Source organism: Notechis scutatus, chromosome 3 (genome assembly GCF_049901735.1).
Source record: "Notechis scutatus isolate UNSWTSFEM ecotype Mainland chromosome 3, rNotScu1.2, whole genome shotgun sequence".
Classification (NCBI taxonomy): Eukaryota; Metazoa; Chordata; class Lepidosauria; order Squamata; family Elapidae; genus Notechis; species Notechis scutatus.
In genome coordinates, this window is record NC_142011.1 from 85,222,749 (window position 1) to 85,248,848 (window position 26,100).

The following is a 26,100-nucleotide window of genomic DNA, read 5'->3' on the forward strand; positions in this document are numbered from 1 at the left end:
TGGGTGTTCTTCTTGTCTAGGCTACCTTGCAATGTTGACATCAGGGCTTGGGACCAAAAGAGGAATGGAGCAGTGGGAAAGAAAAAATGAAGTGAAGGGGAAAAAGAAACATGGAGGAAAGTCTATGTCCCCAAGAACTAGATCTAAAATTACGTATCTTCTTCTAGGCTCCAAGCCAGAGGAAAGATTATGCAAAGTAAGGAAGATGATCATGACAGATATACAAGCTCTGATACCAAAGCGACGAGAGGCGAAACCTCTCTGAAGTCCACAGTCAGCTGAAGACATTCTCACTCTGCCCCAGCATCAGTGTAAAAATATGGCCTTGATGGCCTTCCAGATCACCGGAAGGATGGTATATATAAGGTAGGGTCAGGCATGCTTCCAAGGTCCCAATGGATGGCACTATTTCACAGAAGGAATCTGGATTATGTCTAACTTCTCCAATCTGATAGGACAATAACTTCCAAGGAGAAAGCTGCAGCCTTGATTGCCTGATAAAACAGGAGTTATTTATAACATACTATCAGGGGTGGAATTCAAATTTTTAACAACCGGTTCTGTGGGTGTGGCTTAGTTGGTGGGCGTGGCTTGGTGGTCATGTGACTGGGTGGACATGGCTTGGTGGTCATGTTATTGGCTGGGTGTGGTCAACTCAACATCACTCACATTGAGGCACGCATCTCCTCGCCTGGCCTCTCAGGACTGTGGGGATGCTGCAACAGTCATAAGTGTGAAAAATGGTCATAAGTCACTTTTTTCAGTGCCATTGTAACTTTGAATGGTCATTACACACAAGCAAAGTACCAGCAAAGGAGGGGAAAAAAAACTCCAGAGAAAGTCTAGTCCTGCCAAGAATGTAATAAGGATTAACAGAGAGGCAGTTTCTGTAAGCAATACCAGAATGTTTCCTTCCTGCCTTCCTTACAGGATTAGGCCGGTAATTTCTTCTAACAACCAGTTCTCCGAACTGCTTAGAATGTTAACAACTGGTTCTAGCAAATAGATGCGAACTGGTAGAATCCCACCCCTGCATACTATGTAAAAACTGCCAAAAACCTCTATGAGGATTAGCAAAAACAATCACGAACATGGGGAAAATTTTTTAATTTTATAGCACAGAGACAAGTTCCCCTACCAAGGTGTATATATCTTAGATCAAGCTAAGGGCAAGAATGTAAAAGAATTCTTTGGCACTTTTGATACAGGCATCAACAGGTATAAAGAAATAACATTTGTGAAGCATTGAAAAAAAATAACCAAAGGTCAGAGAAAAGGTTAAACAACCCAGAGTACAACATTCCTTATTACACGCTTATTTACCAGGTAAGCAAGAAGCAATTCTGAATCACCAAAATAAACACAGACAACAGTAAGCTAATCAAAGAAGAAACCACTAGCAACTGGTACCTCTTGCTCAAACTCACACAAGACTGGTAGGACACTCTGCTATATATAAAGCAGACAACAAAACTCATTTCTTTGTGCCAGAGCACTGAGGAAAAAGAAAAACCTGCAAAAATAAAACGAAGCTCACAAATACCAAGAGCCCAATAGGAATATTTTTAATGTATAGTATTAAATTTTCTTTTGGTTTAGCAGTAGTTCCTGGGTAGTGACTCAGAAAGATCAGCAGTGTGAGGGTGGATTCCAAATGACTTACAACCCTAAAAACAGAAAAGCACTAAAATGGTTAAAAAAAAACAGTCCATAAGGGTCCAGAAAAGAAGCTATTTAAATCAGAGGCAGTTTCATACTGTGGTTGCAGCATGTCTGCTGGAAATATTTTAAGAGCCATACTCTTTCCTACCTAAGTGCCTTGGGTGGTGAGCATATGAATATCATGAGTGAAGCAAAGACTGTAGGATCACTCTGTAGTTTCTTCTTCTTTCTCCCTCCCTCCCTAACCTTCTCCTTTCATCCACGCATTTCCCCTTTCAGAATGAGCACGTATAAAATACACACTGTTGTGAATGAATAAAAATTACTAAACTCAAATGCAAAGCAGTTTTGGAAGCCTGCACATTTGATTGGTCCTTAAACAATGAACAAGGATTGGTTCATAACAAGCCTCTGATTGGCCAAGCTTAGGACACTTCTTATTGGTTATTAGTTTGAACTTGATGCACTTAGTATTGGTTAATAGGGTAGCAGCCAACCCTATAAAAGGGGCTACTGCTGCCCATAGCCTTGCTCTGTTCTATTCTAATTATTGTTATTAAAGAGTTGAAGTCACTGGTCAGATGTCTGGTCTCCATTATTCTCCAAACATAACACACACGGCAGCTCAATCCAATGTTTACCTTATCCACTCATTGCCCCTTTGATATCTGCACAATAACTAAGAAGCTCAGAAGGAAATTAGAATTTCCCTGTCATCAGGAATCTTAATCACAATTTGTTTCTCATAGTAAAATCATGAGAAAGCACACCCTAGTTTAGCTAATGTGAAAAATATTATTTAGATAACAAGCCCATCTTCCAATCTGCTCTGGTTCAATTAGCCTCCTCCTAACTTTCTTCAAACTACAGGATAGTCTGATAAAGCAGTTAGGATTTTATGGAAGTAATAGATGACTGTTTATGTAACATTTCATAAAGCCTGGAAAAGATCTTACTGAAATTTTAAAGCTGATAGAGAGCAAAGTTGAAATCGAGAATGAATGGATAGATTTCCAGACGGTATGAAAAAAATATATCGCTTGTGCTTTCCTTGTGTGATGGCGAAACTTTCAGAGGCAGAGAGCCTATTGATCTGTGACAACGATGTTGGAGAGGCAAGCTTGCAGAGATGATTATGATGAAAATGCCTTACTTCTGATTTGAGGTGCAAAATGATCAGATAGGGAACACATAGTAGCATGTTTAATGGGTGATTGGAGAATGCCTGTCAAATTAAATTGGTGCCCTGAGTATTACATGCTGTTGTAAATATGACTCTGCATCACAAATGATAGTATTATCACCCAGCTAGCTCTTACAGTATCACAGATTTGTAAAAGGAATGGCGTGTGCATGTTGGAAGCCAAAGAGCAGCGCATAAGAATGACAGAGAAGCCTCTTTGATAAGATAGATAGGGAGAGAGAGAGAGAAGAGATATAAAACTTTTGCATTGTCAAATTCATATAAAGACATGTCAAAAGTCTCATTTTCTTGATGCTAATAATACGAGGCACTTATAGTTTGCCTTTCAAAGTAGCCATGCCTGAAGACAGACAGAGGAGAATTTTTCTTCCACAAATGAAACATATTTTGCATTAAGAAATTGCAGCTGCCTGTCCTTTTTTTTTTTTGTTTAAACATCACCTAAAAGACACCTGCATATTTGATAAATCCTTGGAATTATTTATTTAATCATTAAAAATAAATCTACTCATTGGTTCCCCAAACCCTACCTTTTTAAAATGGGTGGGAATGGATAGATTAGAAGTGTGAGGATCCTTCTCTAAAAGATGAATTTGGCTAATTAAAAACGCCATTCCCTTCTCCAGAAAATAACTATAAACCCTCCTTCAACCACCTATGGAAATAATATTAGTCCAGGTAGGAAATTACCTGCCATCTTTCCACATATATCCTACCCTGCCCACATCAGTGCTCCTATTTTTAGTCATCTCCCCTGCCCATTTTCTTTGTAGTTTCTCCCGAATCAATGCAGAATCCAGAGGCAGAAGGGTGAGAATTAACCTCATAACTTCCTGGGTGATCTCAATGACTGCATTCACACATCCAATTTGATCATTTAGTGAGTGAAGCCATTTTCTGAGCTTGCAAAATACAGTATTTTAAACAAGTGTATTAGTTGAACAAGCAGGTCTGTTCAAAATGCTAAACCCTAAACACAGGTCAGTAAAACACTGTGGCTGTGTGACTTATGTCACTCGAGATGTCCAAAGCAATAAACCACTAGGTTCATCTTAGCTGTCTTCCAAACGGTTTTCTAGCCAGGGTTATAGCCAAAGGTGAAAGTCTTGAACGATGCAGTCCCACTTTAGCCTCGGTCTATTATGTGAACCCGGTCAATGAGTAATACTGGTTGTATTTTGAAACTGGACTGGTTTTTTCATTTATATCTATTTTTTTCTTCTCCTTTTTGATTTAAAATATTTTAGGCTAGAGGCTCCCTTTAGTTATTTCATTTTTTAAAAAATATCTTTTTCTTTCTTTTTTATTAATTCTTATTATATCCTGCTCGGAAAAGGGGGGGAGTGAGAGCAAAGAAACTTTGTAACACTGCCAACTAGAGGCTTGAAAATATTCTATTTCCCTGTGACCAGACAAAGCTGAGAAAGAAAGAACTGAGACTCTTTTTCAAGGACATTGCTATTTGATAAGATAGAGGGAAGAGCATGGGAGAGTATTATTGCAGGTGCTCTTCTGGGTTTCTATCAACAGCTGGAGTCTGGTGTTGAAACGTAGGGGGGAAAAGGTGATAAGTTTTTGGAGAAGAGAGTTATAATAAGAGCCTTGGATAATCAAACAAAGTGCAGTGTACCCTTTTTACTTTTCCTAAGTTGTGCTATCCCTCCTCACTAGCTTTATTGTATTTTTTTAATCTTTTTTTTTGTAATAACTATTTGGGTTTTTGGCTTTGTCGGAGCTTGTCTTTGTTTTTCTTTCTTTTTTTTTTTGGAAGTACAATCTCTACGTTCGCTTTTTATTTTAAAGGGAAAGCCTTAAAAGCCTTTTTTTTTTTCTTTTCTGGTATTTTTGTTTTTTCATCTACCTCTCTGGTTTATTTTTATGCACTTTTTTTCTGAGACCTTTCAATTGGATTAAGGTGTTGAAGAACCTGAAGAATTTTTTCCTTTTCCTTTTTTTTTCTTAAGTCTTTTCTTATTTAACTATTGATTGGATTAAGGTATACAAGAACCTGAAGAACATTTGTCCTCCCTTTTTTTCCTTTTTTTATTATTATTATTGGGCTGCTTTTTTCTACTATTTTTATTTTGAACTATAATTGGTTACTTCACAATTGGATTAAGGTTTAGAAGAACCTGAAGATTTTGAATTGCTTAAAATGAGTAGGAAATTTACAGCTCCTGGTTCTTCAACTTCTACTTCTTCCTCTCCACCATCTGGAGGACAACGTTCAATACAGACAATGTTAAAGCAAGAAAAAGAACAAGAAAAAGTGACTCTGCAGATGATTATGCAAGGAATTCAAAATATTCAAGCAAGATCAGAGAATATTGAAAAGAGAATAGAGAACATCAAACAAAGAACAGAGAACATTGAACAAAGAACAGAGAACATTGAACAAAGAACAGAGAACATTAAACAAAGAACAGGGAAAACCGATGAAAAAGTGGAGAACATCCAACAAATGATGTTGAAGTATGATGAGAGATTCCAAAAAATTGAAGAAGATAAACAAAGAGACAAGAAGATTGGAAATATTGATAATAGATTAATGGTGGTTGAACAAGATAAAAGTGGTATGTTGAGATGGGAGATGGATAGATCAGAATTCTATCTTCGATTCCAAAATGTAGAGGAAGAAAAAGGACAAAACTTAGCTGAGATAATGATAGAAATACTGGCTGAAGCTTTGGAAATAACTCAAGAGAAGATGATGGATGGAATAGATGAGGTTTATCGAGTTTTCACAAGATATGCGATGAGAAATAGCTTACCAAGAGAAGTTCACATTAGATTTACAAAGAAAGCCATTAAAACGCAAATATTGCAAGTGGCAAAAGAGAAAACATTGAAATACAAAGACAAGGAGATTGTGGTCTTGAAACAAATACCCAGAAGAGTGAGAGAGATGAAAAGAGAATACCGATTCCTGACTAAAATGCTACTTTAAAAAGAGGTGAATTATAGATGGCTGATTCCATGTTCACATGGCAAGAACAGAGACATAGAATTGACTCAATTGAGAAAGCGGAATTATTTTATACAGAATTTTTTGGAAGGAAAGAGGAAGAGGCAGAAAAAGAGATCTCACTAATTGAATTCCAAGAGGACTGCCAAATGGCGACTGAAAAAGAGGAAGGCGCAGTAGGTGGAAAGGTGGAAGCCAAAAAACAACGTGAACTAAGATCTATGAGAGCTGCTAAACTTAAGTATAAAATATAACCATGGAAGAGAAAAAATTGATTACAATTAATATAAATGGACTTAACTCAGCTGTTAAAAGAAGGAAAACCTTTCATAAATTAGAGAAATTAAAATTTGATATAATTTGTCTACAAGAAGTACATATTAAAAAACAATATGAACAATTGTTGGTACAGCCAAAATTAGGGAAAATATTTACTTCCTTGACCCAATGTAAGAAAAGAGGAGTGGTTTTATATATTAAAGAGACCACCCCAGCAAAATTGATCTATACCGATGATGATGGAAGAATACTAATGGTGGAAATAATGGACAATAATATGAAAACACTCCTGATTGCAATTTATGCTCCGAATGACAAACAAGAAGAATTCTACAAAAAATTACATATGAAAATAATTGAACTGGACTATGCTAATATAGTTATGATGGGAGATTTTAATGGAATTGTAGACAATAAATTGGACTATACAGCACAGAAAACAATAAAGCAAAACAGAAAGACTCTCCCTAAATCTTTTTTTTAAAATGGTAGATGAAATAAACTTAAAAGATACATGGAGAGAAAGAAATGCCAAAGCTAAACAATACACCTTCTACTCAAATAGACACTTATCATGGTCCAGAATAGATATGATATGGATGTCAACAGAATTAATATCTAACATTCAAGAAATAAATATTGAAATAAGTACTTGGGCAGATCACAATCCAATGACAATTAAATGGAAAGGACAAAAAAGAAGATCTAGATGGACATTAAATAATACTATTTTAAAGGAAAAAGACTTCACACAGTGGATGGAGAAAGAATTGGCCTTTTTCTTTAGAGAAAACAAAAAAGAAGATACATCAATTCAGAATGTATGGGATACAATGAAGGCATATGTTAGAGGTTTGATAATAGATTATACAAGGAAAAGGAATACTATGAAAAGGCTAGCCTCTAAGGCCCTAGAGGATGAGCATAAAAGACTTGAAAAAGAGCTACAGAAAATGCCACAGAAAAAGGACATCAAGCTAAAAATGGATATAATTAAACACAAAATGGGTCAAATAGAAAAAGAAGAATTAGCACAGAAAATTAGAGGTGCTAAACAGAACTACTTTGAAGATGCAAACAAACCAGGTAGATGGTTAGCATACAAATTGAGAAAGGAGAAAGAATCAAGGAAAATATTGCAATTAATAGATGATCAAAGCCATGGTAGCCTTGAGTTTGCCATGGTAGCAAAGAGAAGAAGGAAATCATTTGAGACTTCTATGGGAAATAATATATGCAAGAGAATATTGATGAGGAAAGAGTTAAGCAGTACTTACAGAATGCTAATTTACCTCAGATACCTAAAGAGACTGAAAAAATGTTAGAAAGCAATATAACGATGATGGAGTTAACTGAAGCACCCAAGAAGCAAAATAATGGAAAGGTACCAGGCCCAGATGGGCTTCCGGCAGCATTTTATAAAACATTACAAGAATCGTTGAATCTTCCATTGCTAGAAGTTATGAATGAAGTTATGTTAAAGAAGAAGATACCTAAATCATGGTCAGAAGCCTATATTACACTTATTCCAAAAGAGGAGGCCGACCCATTACAAATTAAGAACTATAGACCCATTTCTCTACTAAATGCAGATTATAAAATCTTTGCTTCAATATTGGCAGAAAGACTTAAAAAATATTTAAATAATTTTATCCATCCTGATCAAAATGGATTTCTGCCAGAGACAAATTAAAGACAATATGAGAGTAATCTTGGATACTTTGGAATACTACGAGGCACATCCTGAAAAACAAATGGCTCTGATATTTCTAGATGCACAGAAGGCATTTGATAATGTGAATTGGCGATTCATGTTATTACTGTTGGAACAAATGGGTTTTGCTAGAAAATTTATTCAAGTGATAGAAGCTATATACTATAAGCAAACAGCAAAGGTAATGATAGAGCGAGAACTGACAGACTCTATTAATATAAGAAAAGGAACAAGACAAGGGTGCCCACTATCACCTTTGTTGTTTGTGTTAACTTTGGAAGTACTAAACAGAAATATTAGAGATGAAAAGAATATAAAAGGAATGAAAATCAAAAAGAATTTAAGCTGCAAGCATTTGCGGATGATCTGCTTTTCATCTTAGAAGACCCTTTAGAGACAGCATCAAAATTGATAGAAAATTTAGAGACATATGGAAAGGTGGCTGGTTTGAAAATAAATAAAGATAAGACAAAGATCTTGACAAAGAATATGCTATTAAGACAAAAGGAAGAACCGGCACACCTATTGAAAATTCAGGTCACGAATAAGATTAAGTACTTGGGTCTATATTTGACAGCAAGATGTAGGACATTAAAAGAGAATAATTATATCAAACTTAAACAGCAGATAGCGCTAGATTTGGCGAAATGGGAAAACGTACAACTGTCACTAATAGGGAGAATTTCAACAATTACGCTTGGAAAAGACTACTTTGAAGATTTAAATAAAATTGTGTTGAAATATATATGGCAAGGTAAGAAAGCGAGAATAAAGTTAAAACTTTTGCAAGATGCTAGAATTAGAGGAGGATTTGGTTTGCCTAATTGGGAGTGGTACTACCAAGCTACAAATCTGATGTGGGTTAAGGAATGGATAACACTAAGAAATACTAGATTGTTGACATTAGAAGGACATGATTTGTTGTTGGGGTGGCATGCTTTTTTATGGTACAAAGGAACTAAAACACAGGGGTATTTTAGAAGACATTATATACGGGAGTCTCTGTGGTTAAACTGGGAGAAGATTAAAAGACAATGTTATTTGAAAATTCCAGTCTGGCTATCGACTGTTGAAGCATTTTCGTATCCTATAATATATATAAAAAAAACAGACAGTTAGATATGGTGAAATATTGAATGAAAAGGGTGAACTTAAATCTATGCAAAAACTAGAGGAACGAGGTATAAAGATGAATTGGTTTTCATATGCGCAAATACATTCAAGGTATGATAAAGATTCTAAAACAGAAGGTTTCTATGATAAACTGACTGACTTAGATAAGATTTTGACAGGTACTGATGAAAAGGTGATTAAAAAATTGTATGGATATTTGTTAGAAATTAAACTAGAAGAAGAACAAGTTAAAGAAACTATGCTTGGGAGAAGAATTTTGGATATGGGATTGATTTAGAGAAATGGCAACAATTGTGGTCTCAAAATTATAAAATGACAATGTCAACAACATACAAAAAAAAATTTGTATAAGATGTTTTACAGGTGGCATTTCCCCCCCGCCCCCGACAAGAATAGCAAGAATGTTCAAGAATAAATCCGAAAAATGTTGGAAATGTCATCAGACACCTGGCTCATATTACCATATGTGGTGGACTTGTGCGGATGCTTAAAAAATACTGGACTAAAATCCACATGTGGTTGGAAAAAATGACAAAAAAACATATAGACTTGAAACCAGAAATATTTTTATTGGGAATTTTACCTGAAATATATAGTAAAGACTTGAAATACCTGATTGTAAATGTATTAACAGCAGCTAGGATTGTATTTGCTAAAAACTGGAAAAATGAGAAAATACCATCACAGGAGGAAATCATTAAGAAAATATTGGAATGTGCTGAAATGAGTAGATTGACATTTGAAATTAAAGAACAAGAGGATAAACAATTTTATAAAATTTGGTATCTTTTCTATCAATGGTTAGACTATAAAGTACAGTAATGAAATATGTAGACTTTTAGAAAATAATAAATATATAAAGATGTACTTCTTTCTTATTATATCTACAAAATGATTTTAGGATAGATTTGGGATGATAATATGAACTGTTATAAAATAAACTAGGTAAATTATGGTTATCTTGTAAAACATGAATGAATAAAAGTATAGTCAAATGATTGATTAATAATGATACTAAGGTATTTAATTTTTGATTGACAATATGAGATTATATGTAATGTCATTGTAATTGAAGACTACGAAATGGAAGCACAAAACAATTTGTAAACCAACCGGCACACTGTATGTACACCTATGGAAGACAGCTTAATGTTTTTATGTTTTGTTTGTTTATGTTTGTTTTTAAAAGCCAATAAATTTTTTTTTTAAAAAAAGAGGGAAAATAATATGCATTATGTCTCTGGGATCCAAGCGTTCTGGCAAAAGCTAAGAGATGGGGATTGCCTTTGCTCCTTGAACCTTTGAGAAAGCTTGGAAATTTCTTCCACTTTAAAAAAAAATGGAGTGTACTTTTTTTTTCTCCTTAGAAACCACCTTTATCTGTAGTTTTAGCCCATTTGGTCAAATGCTATGGGTTTTCTGTTTTGCCAGACAGGCTACATTTGACAACAGGTAGATGTGCTAAAGCAGGGTGTTAGGGATAACATGGTTACCTAACTTAGTTTGGGTAAAATAATATATATAGACTATGATTGTGTGTATCACTTTAAACTGTAAACCAAGTATTTTGGGTGCGGTTGTAAAATCACCATAAGAGGGAGCAAGAGAGCTCACTGTTTGCTGGCTTTTACTGGATTGCTGACAATGATGGATTGATGGTGATAACTGCGTGTTTGCTGAGAGAAGAAAAGGGGTTTGATTTTTCTTCATATCTCTGACTGCAAAAGAGATATATCACTGGACTGATTGATTGTAAGTTTACTGACCTCTTTTTCGACACTGGACTTTGCAAACTGAATAACCCCCGGACTGACTGAACTTAGTGTATGACATATGGACTATGCTATAACTCTTGCTGGAATAAAAACTATTTAACTTGCACAGTGTATCTGTCTTACTGAGTGTAAGCTACTACAACGTTTTGTCTCACATATCTGCCTGCCTGCTAGACTGCCGTTGCACGTTCTGCTAGGGTGTAGCTTAACACAGGGGTGTCAAACTCAAGGCCTGCGGGCTACATCCGGCCCGCAGGGTGCTTAGATCTGGCCTGTGCAGCCACCCTGGAAACAGCGAAGGACAGCCCGAAGTGCCTTTACCAGCCCGCAGCCCTCCCAATCTCCATTTTTGTTGGCAGAGGGTTGGAGGAGGCCGTTCCAGCTGAAAATGGAGCTCCAGAGCCCCTTTTTGCTGGCAGAGTGCTTGGGCAACAGGCGCCCCGACACAAGTGATGTCAAGCTTTAATGACTGAGCCATCACGCCCCAAAGTATAGACTTGGCTATTACAGTAAAACCAAGATCTTGTTGCTATAAAGCAGGGTGTCCAACCTTGGCAACTTTAAGCCTGGAGGACTTCAACTCCCAGAATTCCCCAGCCAGCTTTGGGAGTTGAAGTCCACCAGGCTTAAAGTTGCCAAGGTTGGACACCCCTGCTATAAAGAGTGCACATTTGCATATAGAACTACCCCAAACAACTTGAAAGCAGCAAAGAAGTTTATTCACGTATTTGCAAACACAGGTGCACAGAGAGTGGGCACAGAACAAAGCATGAAGATCAGCTTTTATCCCCATACATAAGTTCATTTCCCCCTTCCCTTTTTGACACAGCATCCTACTTAATTCTCCTAAAAGCCCCTTCTACCTTTGTTCAAAGAATTTTAACGCGGTCACCGTAACCTTTTTCCTTGCTAGCATAAGGTCTATTGTTATTTTTGTACTTCCTCTGCTTGCAATTTCAGCTTGCATTCAGGCTGGATAGGTTTCACACAGATGCTTCTTAGGTGTTAGCTGCTACATACAGATAGTTTTGAAAGTGTTTATAATTGTTCATTTGACATATCAAGCATTTTTTTAAAAAACAGCAGCACTCCATTTTCCTATACATGATAATTATTCTTTTAAATGAACATTTTCCTTATATATATATAAAAAAAACACTGTCCACCCATCTAACATGATTCATAGCAGACCGTATTGACCCACCAAACATTTGCATCATGAATAATACTGTCTGAGAGATTGCAAGCAAGGGCAATTGTCCAAGGAGACTCTCTCCTTTTCCACCTCCAGGATATTTTGGAGAAGGAAAGGACAGGAAGTTTCTATATTCCCTCATCAATGACACTGCCAAGGTGAGGAAAGTCATTTGCTGCATTCAGGGTGAAAGACCTAGCCAAGCATTTGGCTTTCCCCCCTCATCTGAATACCTTGCCCTGATGCTTGTTTTGTCCTCACCCTGGAGCTTCTTTTCCTCAAGGTGGACGGACATCTTTGCAGCACATTTCTCTGGGCTTGCCCGTTCATGGCTTCCTGGAGAGGAACTAACTTCTTCTCTGGACCGGGGATCAGCCTCAAGCAGTCTTCCCTCCCTCCCTCCTTTGGGGACTTCTGTTTTTGCCTCCTAAGCACAAGACCTTTTGACATGCAGAAATTCAACAGGCAAAGCCTTTGGCCATTGCCCAGCTAAGAATTGTTTCCCGTCATGGCGCAGTAATTACAGAGCAACACGCAAAGTTGGCTTCCCTAAATAGAGTTGAGCACGCTGGGAGGCTCCGCGTTGATTGCTTTGGATCTAGCCCAACTCTGCCTTTGCCTAATCTCCGACGTGCACGGCCTCGGCTGTCGCAATTTAGCAATCTCTTCGGTTGCCAAACTGTCTCCTCCTCCTCCCCTCTTGAAAAGTGACGTCTGCAGAATACTTGATTATTACATATTCTGGCGTTTTAATGTGCCTAATCCATTTGATGTGATTGCCTATTTCCCCCACTCCCCTCTTTTTCCACCGATCCTACACGGGATTCGATCATCGTAACGGACGATACATCGTTGTCGTTCTCTTGTTCCCAGATAGTGCCTTAAAAGATGGGTCGTTCCTTTGGTTTAGATCCAAAGGAATAAGAAAACCGGGAGCCCACACTTGGTTACCCTGCGAAACCTAGAGGTTTTGCACGTGGCTCTAGGCCAAGGATGCTACTCTTTTTTTAAAAAAAATCTACGCCTGGTATTCCAAAGATTCCCGAGCTGCCGACTTGTCAGTCACTAGCCTTGAGTCATACCTACAACTCGGCTCATGTAGGTAACAACTCCAGCCAAAATAAAGCCACCCGCGCATGCACACACTCCGAAAGGCACTCGGGTACATTCAGTTCCTGCAGGCGTTGCCCGTTTTGTCCTTTCGGTTTCTCAGGGTCTTGTTTTTTTTTTTTTTTTTTGGGCGCGGCAAAGAGAAAAGGGGGAAAGTATGAATCGCTTGCTTAGCCGAGACCCCGTGGATATCGAGGTACCCCACTTTGACAAACGGGGCGGCGGGGAAAGGGGCGAAAAGAGGGGCGCGGATCACGTGGGGAAGTCTGGGAGGAGAAACTTTCCAGCCGAGGGGGACGGCAAGGACAACTTTTTAAAAGACCTTTCTCCTCGACTTTTTGAGGACATTTTTAAAAACCCAACACGACTAAAATATTTTTCCTTTTCGTTGAGATGGTTACTGAGAGTAGTGCGGGTCGCTGTGAATTTACAAAAACAGAGGGGTTGGTTTCCCTACTGGGAAACTTGAATTGTCTACCCTGGGCTGTGGCACTAAAACTAGAGAAAATGCAGGGAGATAATGGAGCACTACTTCATGATGTTTTGATATATATTTTTTTTGTCCTCCCCCCTCCCCCATCCGAGGTAAACCCCAGGACACAATTATGGGACGTGTTGGCTTCCTGTTCCCTGCTCTCATGCGAGTATCTTTCGGGGGTGGGGTGGGGGGGAAACAAACCCCGAACAAAACAACTTGGTATTTTGTGGTTTCAGAACTCCATTAGAGCCTTGTTGTGAAGATAAAGGGCTTTTCGACACCTCTGAGGGAAATCCCAAAAGTGCTTTCTCTCCCCCTCTGGTGAAAATCTAATAATCTTTAAAGAAGGAGAAAGCCCTGATGTGCAATCCTGCGCATATTTACTTGAAATTAAATCTCATTATGTTCAATGAAGATCACTCTCGGTTAAGTGTCTTAAGATTGCGCCTCAAAACTGGCATCCTGAGTAGGTCTCTTCTGTCTTCCTAATAAGTGATACCCTGGAGAAAAAAAAAGACTGAAGCATTTTCTGCTGTTAAAACAAAAATTACCTCAGGATGTCATATGCCTTCCCTTATCTTTCAATCTGTTCCTTGCAAGTGAAACTGCAACTATTTGCTTTGGCAACCCTCTTTATTTTATGAATGAATAATACCAGACAGGATGGGATAGGTTACCCTGAGGTGCTCCATCTGTCTCCTTCAATTCTGATTTTCCCAGGCACAAGCTGTAAAGAAACACAAAGTGTGTTTATTGTACGCTATCTAAGGAAGCAGCCAGAGGCTGCAGAGATGTTGATGTGGGTCAAATACTGTTCAGAGATGCTTGCTTATGAGTGTGACTGTGGAGATACAGGTTCAGAATGTTTTCGAGGAAAGAGGATGATTGTGATCATGTAAGACTTGTCAAAATCAAAAATCAAAATTTCTAATGAGATTAGAACGGAGCTCCTCGAGCCCAGCATGCATTTCAGTCATTTATTTTCGAGTCTTTTCTTACCCACCAATAAAATACCTTTTAGAGATATTGATTGATTCATTAATTCATTTTACATGACCACCCATGTCACTTATAATGATACTGGGCAGCCAACAACTTTGAGATAAAATAACAATACATACAATTGTTAAAAAAGTAATAAGTAAAAATAAAAAATAGAAAAACAAAGCTACTGGGACACATTCACTTATTGAGCAGTTTCCCATCCGTGACTTTTTCTGTTTCTGCAGTGGTGGTGTGTTTGTCAAGATGAAACTACTGTACTGTATCTTTTTTCTGTTTTGTTCTACTGAGACAAAGATACATTTTGACAACAACTGTGCTTGCTGTTGTTATTATACCAGTAGATGAAAGGCAGACACAAAATCATTTTAATTCTTAGTGAAGAAAATATACAGTAGAATAAACAATATTTCTTTTTCTTTTTTTTTCATTTTCTTTAGTAGCTAGGTGACATTATACAAATAGGCACATGTTCTAAACTTCATGGAAATGGAAGTATATATCCCTTGATAAGTTTCCTGCCCATTTAGAAACACAATCATGTACTTTACCCTTTGAACATATAATGATGTACACACTGATGTACACACTGATGTAACTGAAGCCAGCGTAGTTATTATGTAAAGTCAAAAGAGATCTTGCAGTATCTGGTTGAAGAATTCATCTAATTGGATTGTCTGCATTTGAATTTCATAGCTTTTTTTTTTAAATAGTTTCAGAACTGTAATTCAACTGAACCAAAGTTGCACTTTCTTCTTAACATTACTCAGAGGCTTTTTCTTCATTTGAACTAATGGAATATCATCATCTGGATTTTTTTTTTTGTTCTTTTCTGTTTTTTAACATATACTTATTATTCTGTCTGTATCACTTTATTACTGTCTGAATCACCAGTCAGATAATTAACTTCCAGGTAAGGTCTGTTGTAGAATTTTCAGCTAATTTTGTCAAGGCTACTTACCAGGGTGAATTCTGAGAAAAACCTTCGGCTGGATTCAAACTTAGTTACCACTGGTGTTTGCCCATTGAGAGCAATGGGATTTATAATAGTCACATTTTAACAATTAACAGAATGACAGAGTTGGAAGCGACCTTGGAGGTCTTCTAGTCCAACCCCTTCCTAAGAACTCCTATGCTATTTCAGACAAATAGCTGACCAAGTTCTTCTTTAAAACCTCCAATGGTAGTGGGATTCAGCTGGTAGCTAACTCTTTGTGTGGTTCGGCGAACCGGCCGAATCCCACCACAGATCGCCACGCCTGGTCCTCGTCCGTCCCCCCCAGCCACTCCTCCCCTCACCCCAAAGACAAGAGGACATCTGCTTATGTACATCTCCAAACTTTGCCAGGAAAAGGCAAAGAAAGATGCATTCAAACGAGCAAAGGCTATCCAGGAGGGCCTCGCCTTCTGCAGGGTCACACAGTTCTCCCAGCGAGGTAGGAGAAGGGAGAGAGAGGCCGCCTGGCTGGGGAGGGGGCTTCTCTCCTACCTTGCCGGGAAAGCTATGTGACGCCACAGAAGGCAAAGTCCTCCTGGACAGCTACCTCACTTGTGTGCCTGGTCTCGCACTCTCCTGGCACAAGGAAGAAGTTGAAGTGCGCTATAGTGACTTCCAGGAGCTGCAGCGGGAGTCAGTGGCGGCCAGAGACCGGCTCTGGGAACGAGCCTGCAGCTTCAGCAGGCTGGTGGCCGGTGGCGGCAAGGCCCTGACGCCTTAGTGACGGCCTATCTAGTCATTTACAACTGGACATGACAACCGGATAAACGAGGGCTGGTGCACTCTTGGCAGGTTGCTTTTGAAGGGGTAGTTATAGCACGTCACCTCAATTACTTTTTGGAGTTCAATCCAAAGAAACATGACACCATCAGAGGGACTTGATTCAGCTGGATTGCTGAATGGTCCAAAGCCTAGACTTTCTATGTGTAATGCACATTCTCCCCCCTCCCCAAATCGGGCTACTAGTATACATGATTCAGACCTTGATATGCAATATTGTTCTTTAAAGAAAAAAGAAATGAATGTTTCTTCTTAGACAAAAAGTATCAGTTCTGGCAGTGTTTTTCTTGGCTTTTGTAGAAAAGTTGAGGCAACTTATTGGCAAAAGGCAATTCCATTTATTAGTGCTTTTAATGTGATAATAATGTTCAAGCTTTGGCATGTACGCTTAGTGCTGGGAGGCGATTATGGAAGCTGAAGTGTTCAGTTTAGGCTCTGGGAAATGCTGTGGTTATCTCAGCTTGCACTTGTGGCAAGCCTTAAGCAATTCTCATTAGAAATATTAGATTCAGCTCTTAGGAATGGAGGCATCACATGTAAAACACACCTTTGGTTGGTGGGGAAAAGTAGAGGGGTTGGGAGGACTTTACGGTAACAAAGGTGGAAATAATTGTAAGTAGTGCCCTTGATTCTTTTTTAAGAATTTGAAGTCTAAAATATACTGCAGTATTGTGCTGATTAACATTGGGCATTTGGCATTTTCAAAAGAAATTATGAAAATGTTTTGGACTATCTGCAGAATAACTTTTTATTTAGCTTCTTAAATTGACTGGGGCTATTTCATTATGTCTTTCTGAAACCATCACCTTACAATGTACGATACCAATGTGCTATGTGTTAAAATGCATTTCTTCTTTCTGTTTCCCTATAGAATTGCACTGTACAAATAATTATTAGACTCTAATCACAACAAAGCAATAATTTGAACCTGATAAGTCTGGGGTGCATTACAAATTTCTGTGTTATAACAGTACATACAACATTAAGATTCCTGGCCTCCTGGTGCAGCCAGCCAGGAGGCCAGGTGAATGGATAGCCGGGAGGTGAGGCAAGGGCCAGGTGAGCACCAAGCCAGCAAGGTAAGCATCTGGACAGCGAGGTGAGTGGCTGGGCAATATGAGCCACCCAGCAAGGAGAGGCCAGGTGAGCAGAGGAGTGGCTGGGAAGGGAGGGGCGAGGAGAGGAGAGGAGAGGCTAGGCAAGGCGAAGGCCCCCTTGACATGAGTTGGCCACGCCCACCCAATCACATGACCACCCAGCCACTTCTACCCACCCAGTCATTAGGGCAGAAAACCAGTTGTTAAATTATTTAAATCCCATCACTGTGGAACACCCCACCATTCAACTTCTGAAGGTGAACATGCCACTGATTAATTGTTCTAACTGTAAAGAATCTTTTTTCAGTGTTGGATCTGTCCTTGATTAATTTTCATCCATTGCTTCTTGTCCTGCCTTCAGGCGCTTTGGAGAATAGATTTGTGTCAGCCCATTAGAGATTGGCAGATATCATGTTGCCCTTAGTCCTTCTTTTCATTAAACTAGACATACCCAATTCCTGCCCTGTTCTTCATATGTTTTAGCCTTCAGTTTCCTAATTATCTTCATTGTTCTTCTCTGCATTCTTTCTAGAGTCTCAGTATCTTTTTTTATATCATTGCAACTCCTACATTCTAATCTGTCACTTGATATTTCAGTCTATGATTGGACTTGCATATATTTCTTCTTCTTCCTAGTGTATTCTCACAGGTGCAGGATCTGCTTTTTGGATCATTGAATGCCACGTTGCACAGTCAGCTGCGTCTCCAGGGCACAGGCCCACGGCTTGCTTTGTTTATGGTGTCTTACTATCTCTGTTTTGGATGCCCGCGAGGTCACCGGCCATTAACTTCCAGTTAGTAGGCAGTCTTGGCAATGGTGGAAGGTGGCGCTTTCTGGACATGTCCATACCAGCGGAACTGGCCTCCTCTCATCTTCTCTATAATTGGTGCCAGACCAATATCTTGTCAAATGATGTCATTTGTGGTGTGGTCAAGAAGGGAGATGCCTGATATCCAACATTGTCAGAAGCATTCACATTTCCATGGCATGGAAATAGCTTTCGGTCCTTCTTGTCGTTGCCCAATATTCAGTGTCACGCAGTGCAACATGATGAATGATTGTCTTATAGATCTTAGACTTAAGATGAGTTGGCATTCGTCTGTCACATAACACACTGGTGAGTTCTCACCAATGCATCCAGGCTGCATTCATCCTTGCTTGCACCTCACCACTGATGTCGCCATTGTCTTGGAGATGGAATCCCAGTTACTAAAAAATGTTCATCTTCTTTAGGTTTTCTCCATTAATTTGAAATGTTCCGGGGGGTGGTAACAGTCTCTAAGTACTCAGTTTTCTTGGTGTTGAAGTGGAGTCCGAAATGGTTGAGGTGATCATTCCATGTTTGAACTTGCTGCTGAAGTTTGCCTCTGGTGATGGAAGCAAGCATAACATCATCCACATAGAGTATAGTCCAGGGTGCGTTCTGCTGCAGGTCATGCATGATGGTGTCCATGACCAATATAAACAGAAGTGGTGACAGTGCAGATCCTTGGTGCACACCAACCATCACTGGGAATCTGTTGGAGAGGCCAGCTGGGCATCGCATTTTGCTGCTGATATTCTTATATATGTTCTTATATCATTTTGACCCAGTCAATGAGTGGTTCAGGTACTCCATGAACCAGGTACTCCATGGTACTCCAGAGGGCATACCAGATCATTTGGTGTGGAATATGATCAAATGCCTTCTCCAGGTCTAGGAATGCCATGTGTAGTGCTTGTCTCTTCTCACAATGTTTCTCAATGACCTAATGGGCTGCAAAGAGGGCATCAGTTTCACCTCCTTTAACGAGGGTACATTGGTTGATGATGAGTTGGCCGATGCTGCTGATCAAGGATTCTCTCAAAGATTTTCATAGTGTGAGACAGAAGGTAAATTGGGTGACAATTGGCATGGTCAACTGGGTCATCCTTGTTCTTGAAGATGGGAACTGTTACGCTTGCTGAACAATCAGTTGGTACATGGCCAATGTTTATTACAGTATTGAAGAATACATATATTATGTGTACAAATTGTGCATTTGATTTTAGTTAGTGTTGTCAGATAATAAAATGTGTGTGTATCAAATCTTATTTTATTAAGATTTATCTTGGCTATTTTTATGTAATGCATTCAAAACCTTTGAACAGTTTTCTCTTTCCGTGGTTATCCAACAATTTTTATAAAAATAATAATAAATAAATTATGGGCGAAATAGTAGCATATTACTAACTTTGTGCATTTGATAATAAGATCTGTCTAACTTTTGCCACCTAGACATTTGCACCAAGACCTTGATATGGAGTGTGTGGTTTTAATGACAAATTTAATCACTAATGGCCTGGAGCGTTGTGTTAAAGCCTTGGAGGGGAGTTGTTATGAGTACTGTAAGAATGTTAATTGGTATTTACAAAGGTGAACAATTAGCATGGAACATATAGAAGTGAGTCATACTAAATCTGGTGATGTTTCTATTGCAAAACAACATGTGAGGAATTGCAACTTAAATGAAATCAAAGGTATTAATTTTAGTTTTATTCTCGGAACAAGCCTATTAGAAAACCATAATTGTGTTCATTACAGTAATAAGATTGTCATTCATTGCTGTTGAAAACTCCACTGGCTCTGGTTTTACATACCTCTCAATTAATTTCACTGGACGAGTACAAGGTTAATGATTAGCAAGCTGTGTGTACTTTGTCCTTAGTGGTGTTTTATTGAACTATTTCATCATTGATCCAGCATTTTATAGGGCTAAAACATCCCGCAAAATGCACAGGTCTAGGAGTATATGTACTATAACTTTGCTTATAGGTTTAAGCTTGTACAGAAAGAAACCATTTAGATGAACTTCCTCCAGGGATCCAACTTAAGACATCCCTGACAGAAGGATGTCTTGCCTCTACTTAAACTCATCCATTGAGAGAGAGAGAGAGAGAGAGAGAGAGAGAGAGAGAGAGAGTCAACCATCTATCCTAAATAATTCGATCCATTACAGGTAGTCCTTGACTTACAACCATTCATTTAGTGACCATTCAAAATTACAGCGGCACTAAAAAAAGTAACTTGGCCCTCGCACTTAACAACCAATGCAGCATCCCCACAGTCACACAATCAAGATTTGAATGATTGGCAACCAGCATGTATTTATGATGGTTGCACGATCCTGGGGTTGTGCGTTCACCATTTGCATCCTTCTCTTTCGGCTTCTGGAAAGCAGGCAATGGGCAAAGCCAAATTATGTTTAATGTCCTTCTGATTCACTTAACTGCAGTGATTTGCTTAACAACTGTGGCAAAAAAAAACACCTGTGGCTCAATGTGACTCATTTAATAACCGCGTTCCTTAGTTATGGAAATTCTGATCCCAAATGGGATTGGGGGTCGAGGATTACCTGTACTGTATTGTCCTTATTGTCAAGATTTGGCTCCACCCCTCCATTCAATTGGAACCTGCCATCCTGTAACATAGAGATATTACTCTATGTCCTACATTCTAGCAAAATAGAAAAATGGGGTTCCATCTTTTTTTAGGAACATCTTGTCTTTTACTGTCTGTGTCTTCTGTCTTTTCCCCCCCAAGGTAACTATTTCTCATTCTTTCCATTGCTCTTCATAGAATTTAATTTCTAATCCTCGATTATTTTCATTGCCCTGAACCTATTGCAACCTATTGCTTGAAATGTTGGGTCCAGAATACTGCATTGAAGATTATATCTGTCCACATACAGAGTAAAATGGAGCTTACTTATTGTGATTTGGAAATTAGAAAATTGCATTTTTTGCAAGTTTGTTTATATTGCGGTACTTATATTTATCAAGGGAGACATCCCTCATCTTATTTGATTTCTGTTTAGTTTTATCCTGTTGCCAACAGACTAGCCTATCAAGAAAAAATTAAATTTTATGTCTAGATCAGGGGTGTCAAACTTGATTTCACTCAGGGCCACATCAAGGTTGCGTTTGATTTCAGGGGCCCCCGGGGGGGCATGGCCAGGGGGGGCGTGGCCAGCTCAATGTCACTCGTCGAGGCTCTGTTTTCAGCCACGACAGGCCCCTTCAGCTTTCTGTCAGCGAAAACAAAACCCCGGAGGCATGTGGCCCTCCCGAGCTTCATTTTTGCTGGTGGAGGCACCATGGGCTGGTCCTTCGCTGCTTTCAGGGTGGCCCTGCGGGCCAGATCTAAGCACCCCATGGGCCAGATCCAGCCCCCAGGCCTTGACTTTGACACCCCTGGTCTCGATTATCAGTTATTTCACATAATTTTGTGTCCTCTGCAAATTGGATAAACGTTTCTTCCATTTTTTCATCAAAATAATTTAAAAAGTTGAATATGGGGCAAGGACTGCAGCATCTGATATCTCACATTGGATCTTTTAATGGAAAAATTTTGACATATTTTTTTAGACAGCCATACATGTTCTTAATTGTCATGCCACCATATTTACTCTCTCTCTCTCTCTCTCTCTCTCTCTCTCTCTCCATTTTTTCAAAAATGGTTTGCTGCAGTTGCTTCTTTCTAGGGTTGAGAGACACTAGCTAGCTTTATGCCTAAGGTAAGACTAGAACTCAGTCTCACAGTTTCTAGCCTGTTGCCTTAACCATTATACAGAACTGGTTCTGTGAAGAACATTACCTAGGAGATAACATGAATTGACCTCAAATATATGTTGACTTTTGATAATTACCACATTAGACTTACAATGTTATCTATACATACTTCAGATCTATTTCTTTATGATCTGGTCTAGAAACCAAAGTATCAGTGTCAAATTGTTAGTATGTAATTCCCTAGATCTTCTCCCTCCTCTTTATAAAGATAAGGTCAGTATTTATTCTCCACTTGTCTGATGACTCACAAGAGCCCTAGAGTTTCTTAGAGGTAATGCATACTGGTTCAGGTAGATAACTGCAAGTAGAGAAATAAACAAAAATAGAATGTGAGTATTGAACTGATTTTATAAAAGACTTCCTTGTAGTTTGCAATTTTTGCAAAAAGATGCTGACTCTGTATTTTTAAATTCCTCTACTTTTAAGATTTAGCTGTGCTTAAATTTCTTTAATAAATATATAGCAATATTTTGCAATGCTGGCTTCAGTTCCATGCTGAAATTTAAATTGCTTTTTATAATCCGCTGCTGTATAAGGATGGAGTGATAGATTCAGAATTTTCATCTAGTCAATCTTAAATACCATTTTCTGGAAATAAATTTTATTTATTTCAATGATTATTCTCCTGCTAATTATTATGCAGAGAATAGTATGTTTTTATAGTAATTTTATCAACCATTACAGTTAAAAAGATAAGAAATAATAGAAACTAAAAAATAAAAATAAAAGAAACTACATGAAAGAAAACGATTTCCCCTTCATAACAACAAGTGTAAACAATTTTAATAACTTAGCACCTTCTCCCAAAATATCACAAATGATTTTTCCTATATTTTGTCTCTTTTTTTTATTGTATTGACAGATCTTTAAAATCTCCATGTTCAGTCTTAGTCAGCAAAATTTCATTAAGGATTACCAGTTATAACATTTTTCTATTTTAACCTTGATCAAATAAATTATGTTTGTAATTATTCCCTTTACTTTTGATAGCCTTGATCCTTATTTACCTCAAAGTCTTACAACTTAATTTCTTCTCATTTTTTTCTTCATCCATTCTCACAAAAAAGTTTTCATAACTGTAGTAGATTTCTTTTGTAAGTCCAGTATAAAAAAATATATCCAGGTCATTCAAGACATCAACTGGATATTTCTATATCAGTATTGGATATTTCTATATCCAATATTATGTCCAATATTAAAATGTTTTGCTCCATTCTGGGTCAATAATTCAAATTTAAGTGCTGCTTTCCTTTAACTTTAATTCCTTTGGTTACTCTATAGATAATCCTCAACTTTCGACAAGTCGCTTAGTGACTGAAGTTTCAATCTACTTGGAAAAAGGGAATTATAATCCCACTTCCAAGTTCCATTGGCTGCCCTCTTCCCCTGTGTTCATGTGGCCATACATATTACTTCAGGCACTTGGCAACATAGCTGCATTTATGGTCCCATGGTCACTTGATTGCATTTTATGATGGTTTTGCTGAAAACTAGAAGTTAATTCTGGATTTTCACAAAATTGCACCATAGTAAACAATGAGTTTGCTTGATGAATCCATATTCATTTAATGACTACCATATTAGTTTTATGGTTTAAGTTTGCTTAACAACTACTGCACAAAAATTGTAAGATCGGCTTGGTCACATGCCTTTTGACCATCCCAACCTATGACTGTAAATGGGTAGGCTCATTATGGTCATATGTCAAAGACTACAGGCAGTGTCCAACCTTCAACATACTGTCTTACTGTATATTTTAAATATTCAAAGCCATCTGATCTTTAGTTCATTTACAATTTTCCAAAATGAATGCTCTAATCACCCTTTTCCTGTTTATTCACAAAAAAGAAAAAAAAAACCCACCTCTTTAACTTGTTTTCACTAAAAATTGAAGGAAACTCCTCCAGTATAAGAAAATGTGCTGATATGAAGATTTCTAATCTCTAAAAAAGCAATTAATAAATTCCAGAGGTGATTAATAAAGGAAGTATATGAGCCCTGAACTGCAATTTGGGTTATGAGAATGTCCCCTTTTTTCCCAATGACCATTTTGCAGTCTCCTCATGAGGAGCAATTGTCTGGAGCACTTTAGGGAAATCCCAGTTCTCTCCTTATCCAAAATGGTATTGCAAAGTATCAGTATTCATTCTGCCATGGTTGTTGGCTCTGCTGTCATTTGTTTCCTGGAAGTCCAGGTAGAGTGATATTCCCTGTCTTTCTTCTGATATCTAACCTTTTTTTAAATAAATGTTTTGTGTAGCCCTGTGAGCTTTAGGTTTTTTTTATACATTTATAATTAATTCCATTCAAGCATTCCATGAATCCATCCTTCCTTCCTTCCCTCCCTCCAAAGTGAAATTCCACACAGTTCCTGCCCCCTTACTCTGTAATGCCAGAGTAGGATTTTCTCTTTTAAAAAAAAAAATCAGTGACTATAAAATAACAAACCTTGCTATCAAAAATTTGAATTGATCACAGTTCTTACAGTTTTTTCTGCTCCCCATCCATCTGCACCAGTCATCCTCAGCCTTAAATCTATAATCTTCCTGTCTATACTCTGTCTCTAAAAGTTGTACTGGCCATCTTATTGCCATATTCTTTTTCTATAGAAATCTGTTGTGATCTCTGAAAAACGAATGGAAAGTTTTAAATGATGAAAGTTAAACTGCCGTTCATTGGAGTTTGATATATTCATCACAAACAATAGTTCATTGGACAGATTTCTAGTGGTTTGTTTTTTTTCAAAATTCCTGATTAGGTTTTAGAATTATCAAGTTTTAACTTACGTATCTTGGCTTCTTTTTTGGTCAATTTAATGTGCATGTACTTTGCCTATTACTTAATTGCTTTGATGTTAAAGTATGATAAGTGAGATTATTATAGTTGCCAGCTTGTATCTCTTGCTGCATCTTGGCTTTTTTATTTATGTCTGTGCATCTGGCTTAGACCAAATATATGGACAATATGTCATTCCCAAGGTAGTTTGGAAAAGATCTTCCAGATTGCTTCAACTTTTTGGTAATTTTTATCCTGTCATAGATAGTTTGCTGTCCTCCATAGTGACATATTTTCATTAAGTCCTTGATCCAGGTTGACCCTATGGAATCCTTCTCTTTCACTGTAAGGCAATCTTTCCTGGCTAACAACTTTGGGGCTGTTTCTAGCAATGTTTTAAAAAATGTGCACTTCGAACAGCACCAGATCCTCAATACAACTTTATTGTGCTTCCGATAAAAGTCTTTGCTTTGTGTCTAGCATCAGATGCTGCCTTTATTCTACAGATTTAAAAGGCTAAAACTTGGTTGTTTTTTTGTATGGAACCTGGATACTTTTATTCATTTTCTAACTATAAATGGGATGGAATAAACAGATTATATAATAATGTCTGGGAGGCAAATGTGGAACCATCATAAAATTGTGATGGTTTCTTCTTATTCCTTTCTTTTTTTCTCAATCCAAATACCACATATAGTAAAAATTAAATTGGTCCTACATTTTCACATGGGAATTTACCTGTCCTGTTATGTCGACTCATCCGTGTAACTCGCAAGGGTTTAAAATCAAGTCTTAAGAGCAAAGAAGCCTCATTCTGGGTTAGTGTGATGGGAAAACTCTGGAAACATCATTTTAAGTATAAGAATGATCTGTTAATAACATCTTTGTAGAGATTACAGCATATTGTGGGTGAGACTGTTTCGTTAGCTTATATGTGAAACAAGAAGTGGCTTGGGTTTTGAAATACAGATTTGAATTCAAAAGAAATTCCATCTGGACGAGTGTTGGGGAAGTGTAATTTCTCTCTGATGAATGTGAATACTCCAGTCTTCTCTTAGAGAAGAGGTGGTATTCATCAGATTCTGACCAGTTCTGGAGAACCGGTAGTGGAAATTTTGAGTAGTTCAGAGAACATGCAAATATCACCTCTGACTGGAGATTTTACAGTATCCTTCCTCTGCCACACCCATCAAGCCATGCCCACAGAACCAGTAGTAAAAAAAATGGAATCCCACCACTGTCTTAGAGGATTGTTGCACGGCAGAATAAGAAAAAGAGATGGGTCCATGCAAAGAAAGCCAATTCTAGTATTATTTGCTGATAATCTTTTAGTTATTTACCT

At 38.0% G+C, this 26,100-nt stretch overlaps 1 protein-coding gene across 4 annotated transcripts in view; it reads left to right on the forward strand.

Annotated features, from left to right (window-relative positions):
• The first annotated feature begins 13,041 nt into the window (after positions 1-13,041).
• Positions 13,042-26,100, forward strand: part of DPYD (dihydropyrimidine dehydrogenase) — a 679,957-nt gene continuing 666,898 nt past the window's right edge. For 2 of the 4 annotated variants that reach the window (XM_087960624.1, XM_087960625.1), the window contains exon 1: positions 13,042-13,234. Coding sequence is in view for 2 of the 4 variants with exons in the window: in XM_087960623.1 (XP_087816749.1) it covers positions 13,196-13,234 (39 nt within the window). In the remaining 2 variants the exon portion in view is untranslated. The remainder of the gene's footprint in view (positions 13,235-26,100) is intronic. The other 2 variants (XM_087960623.1, XM_087960626.1) reach the window with 2 other exon arrangements.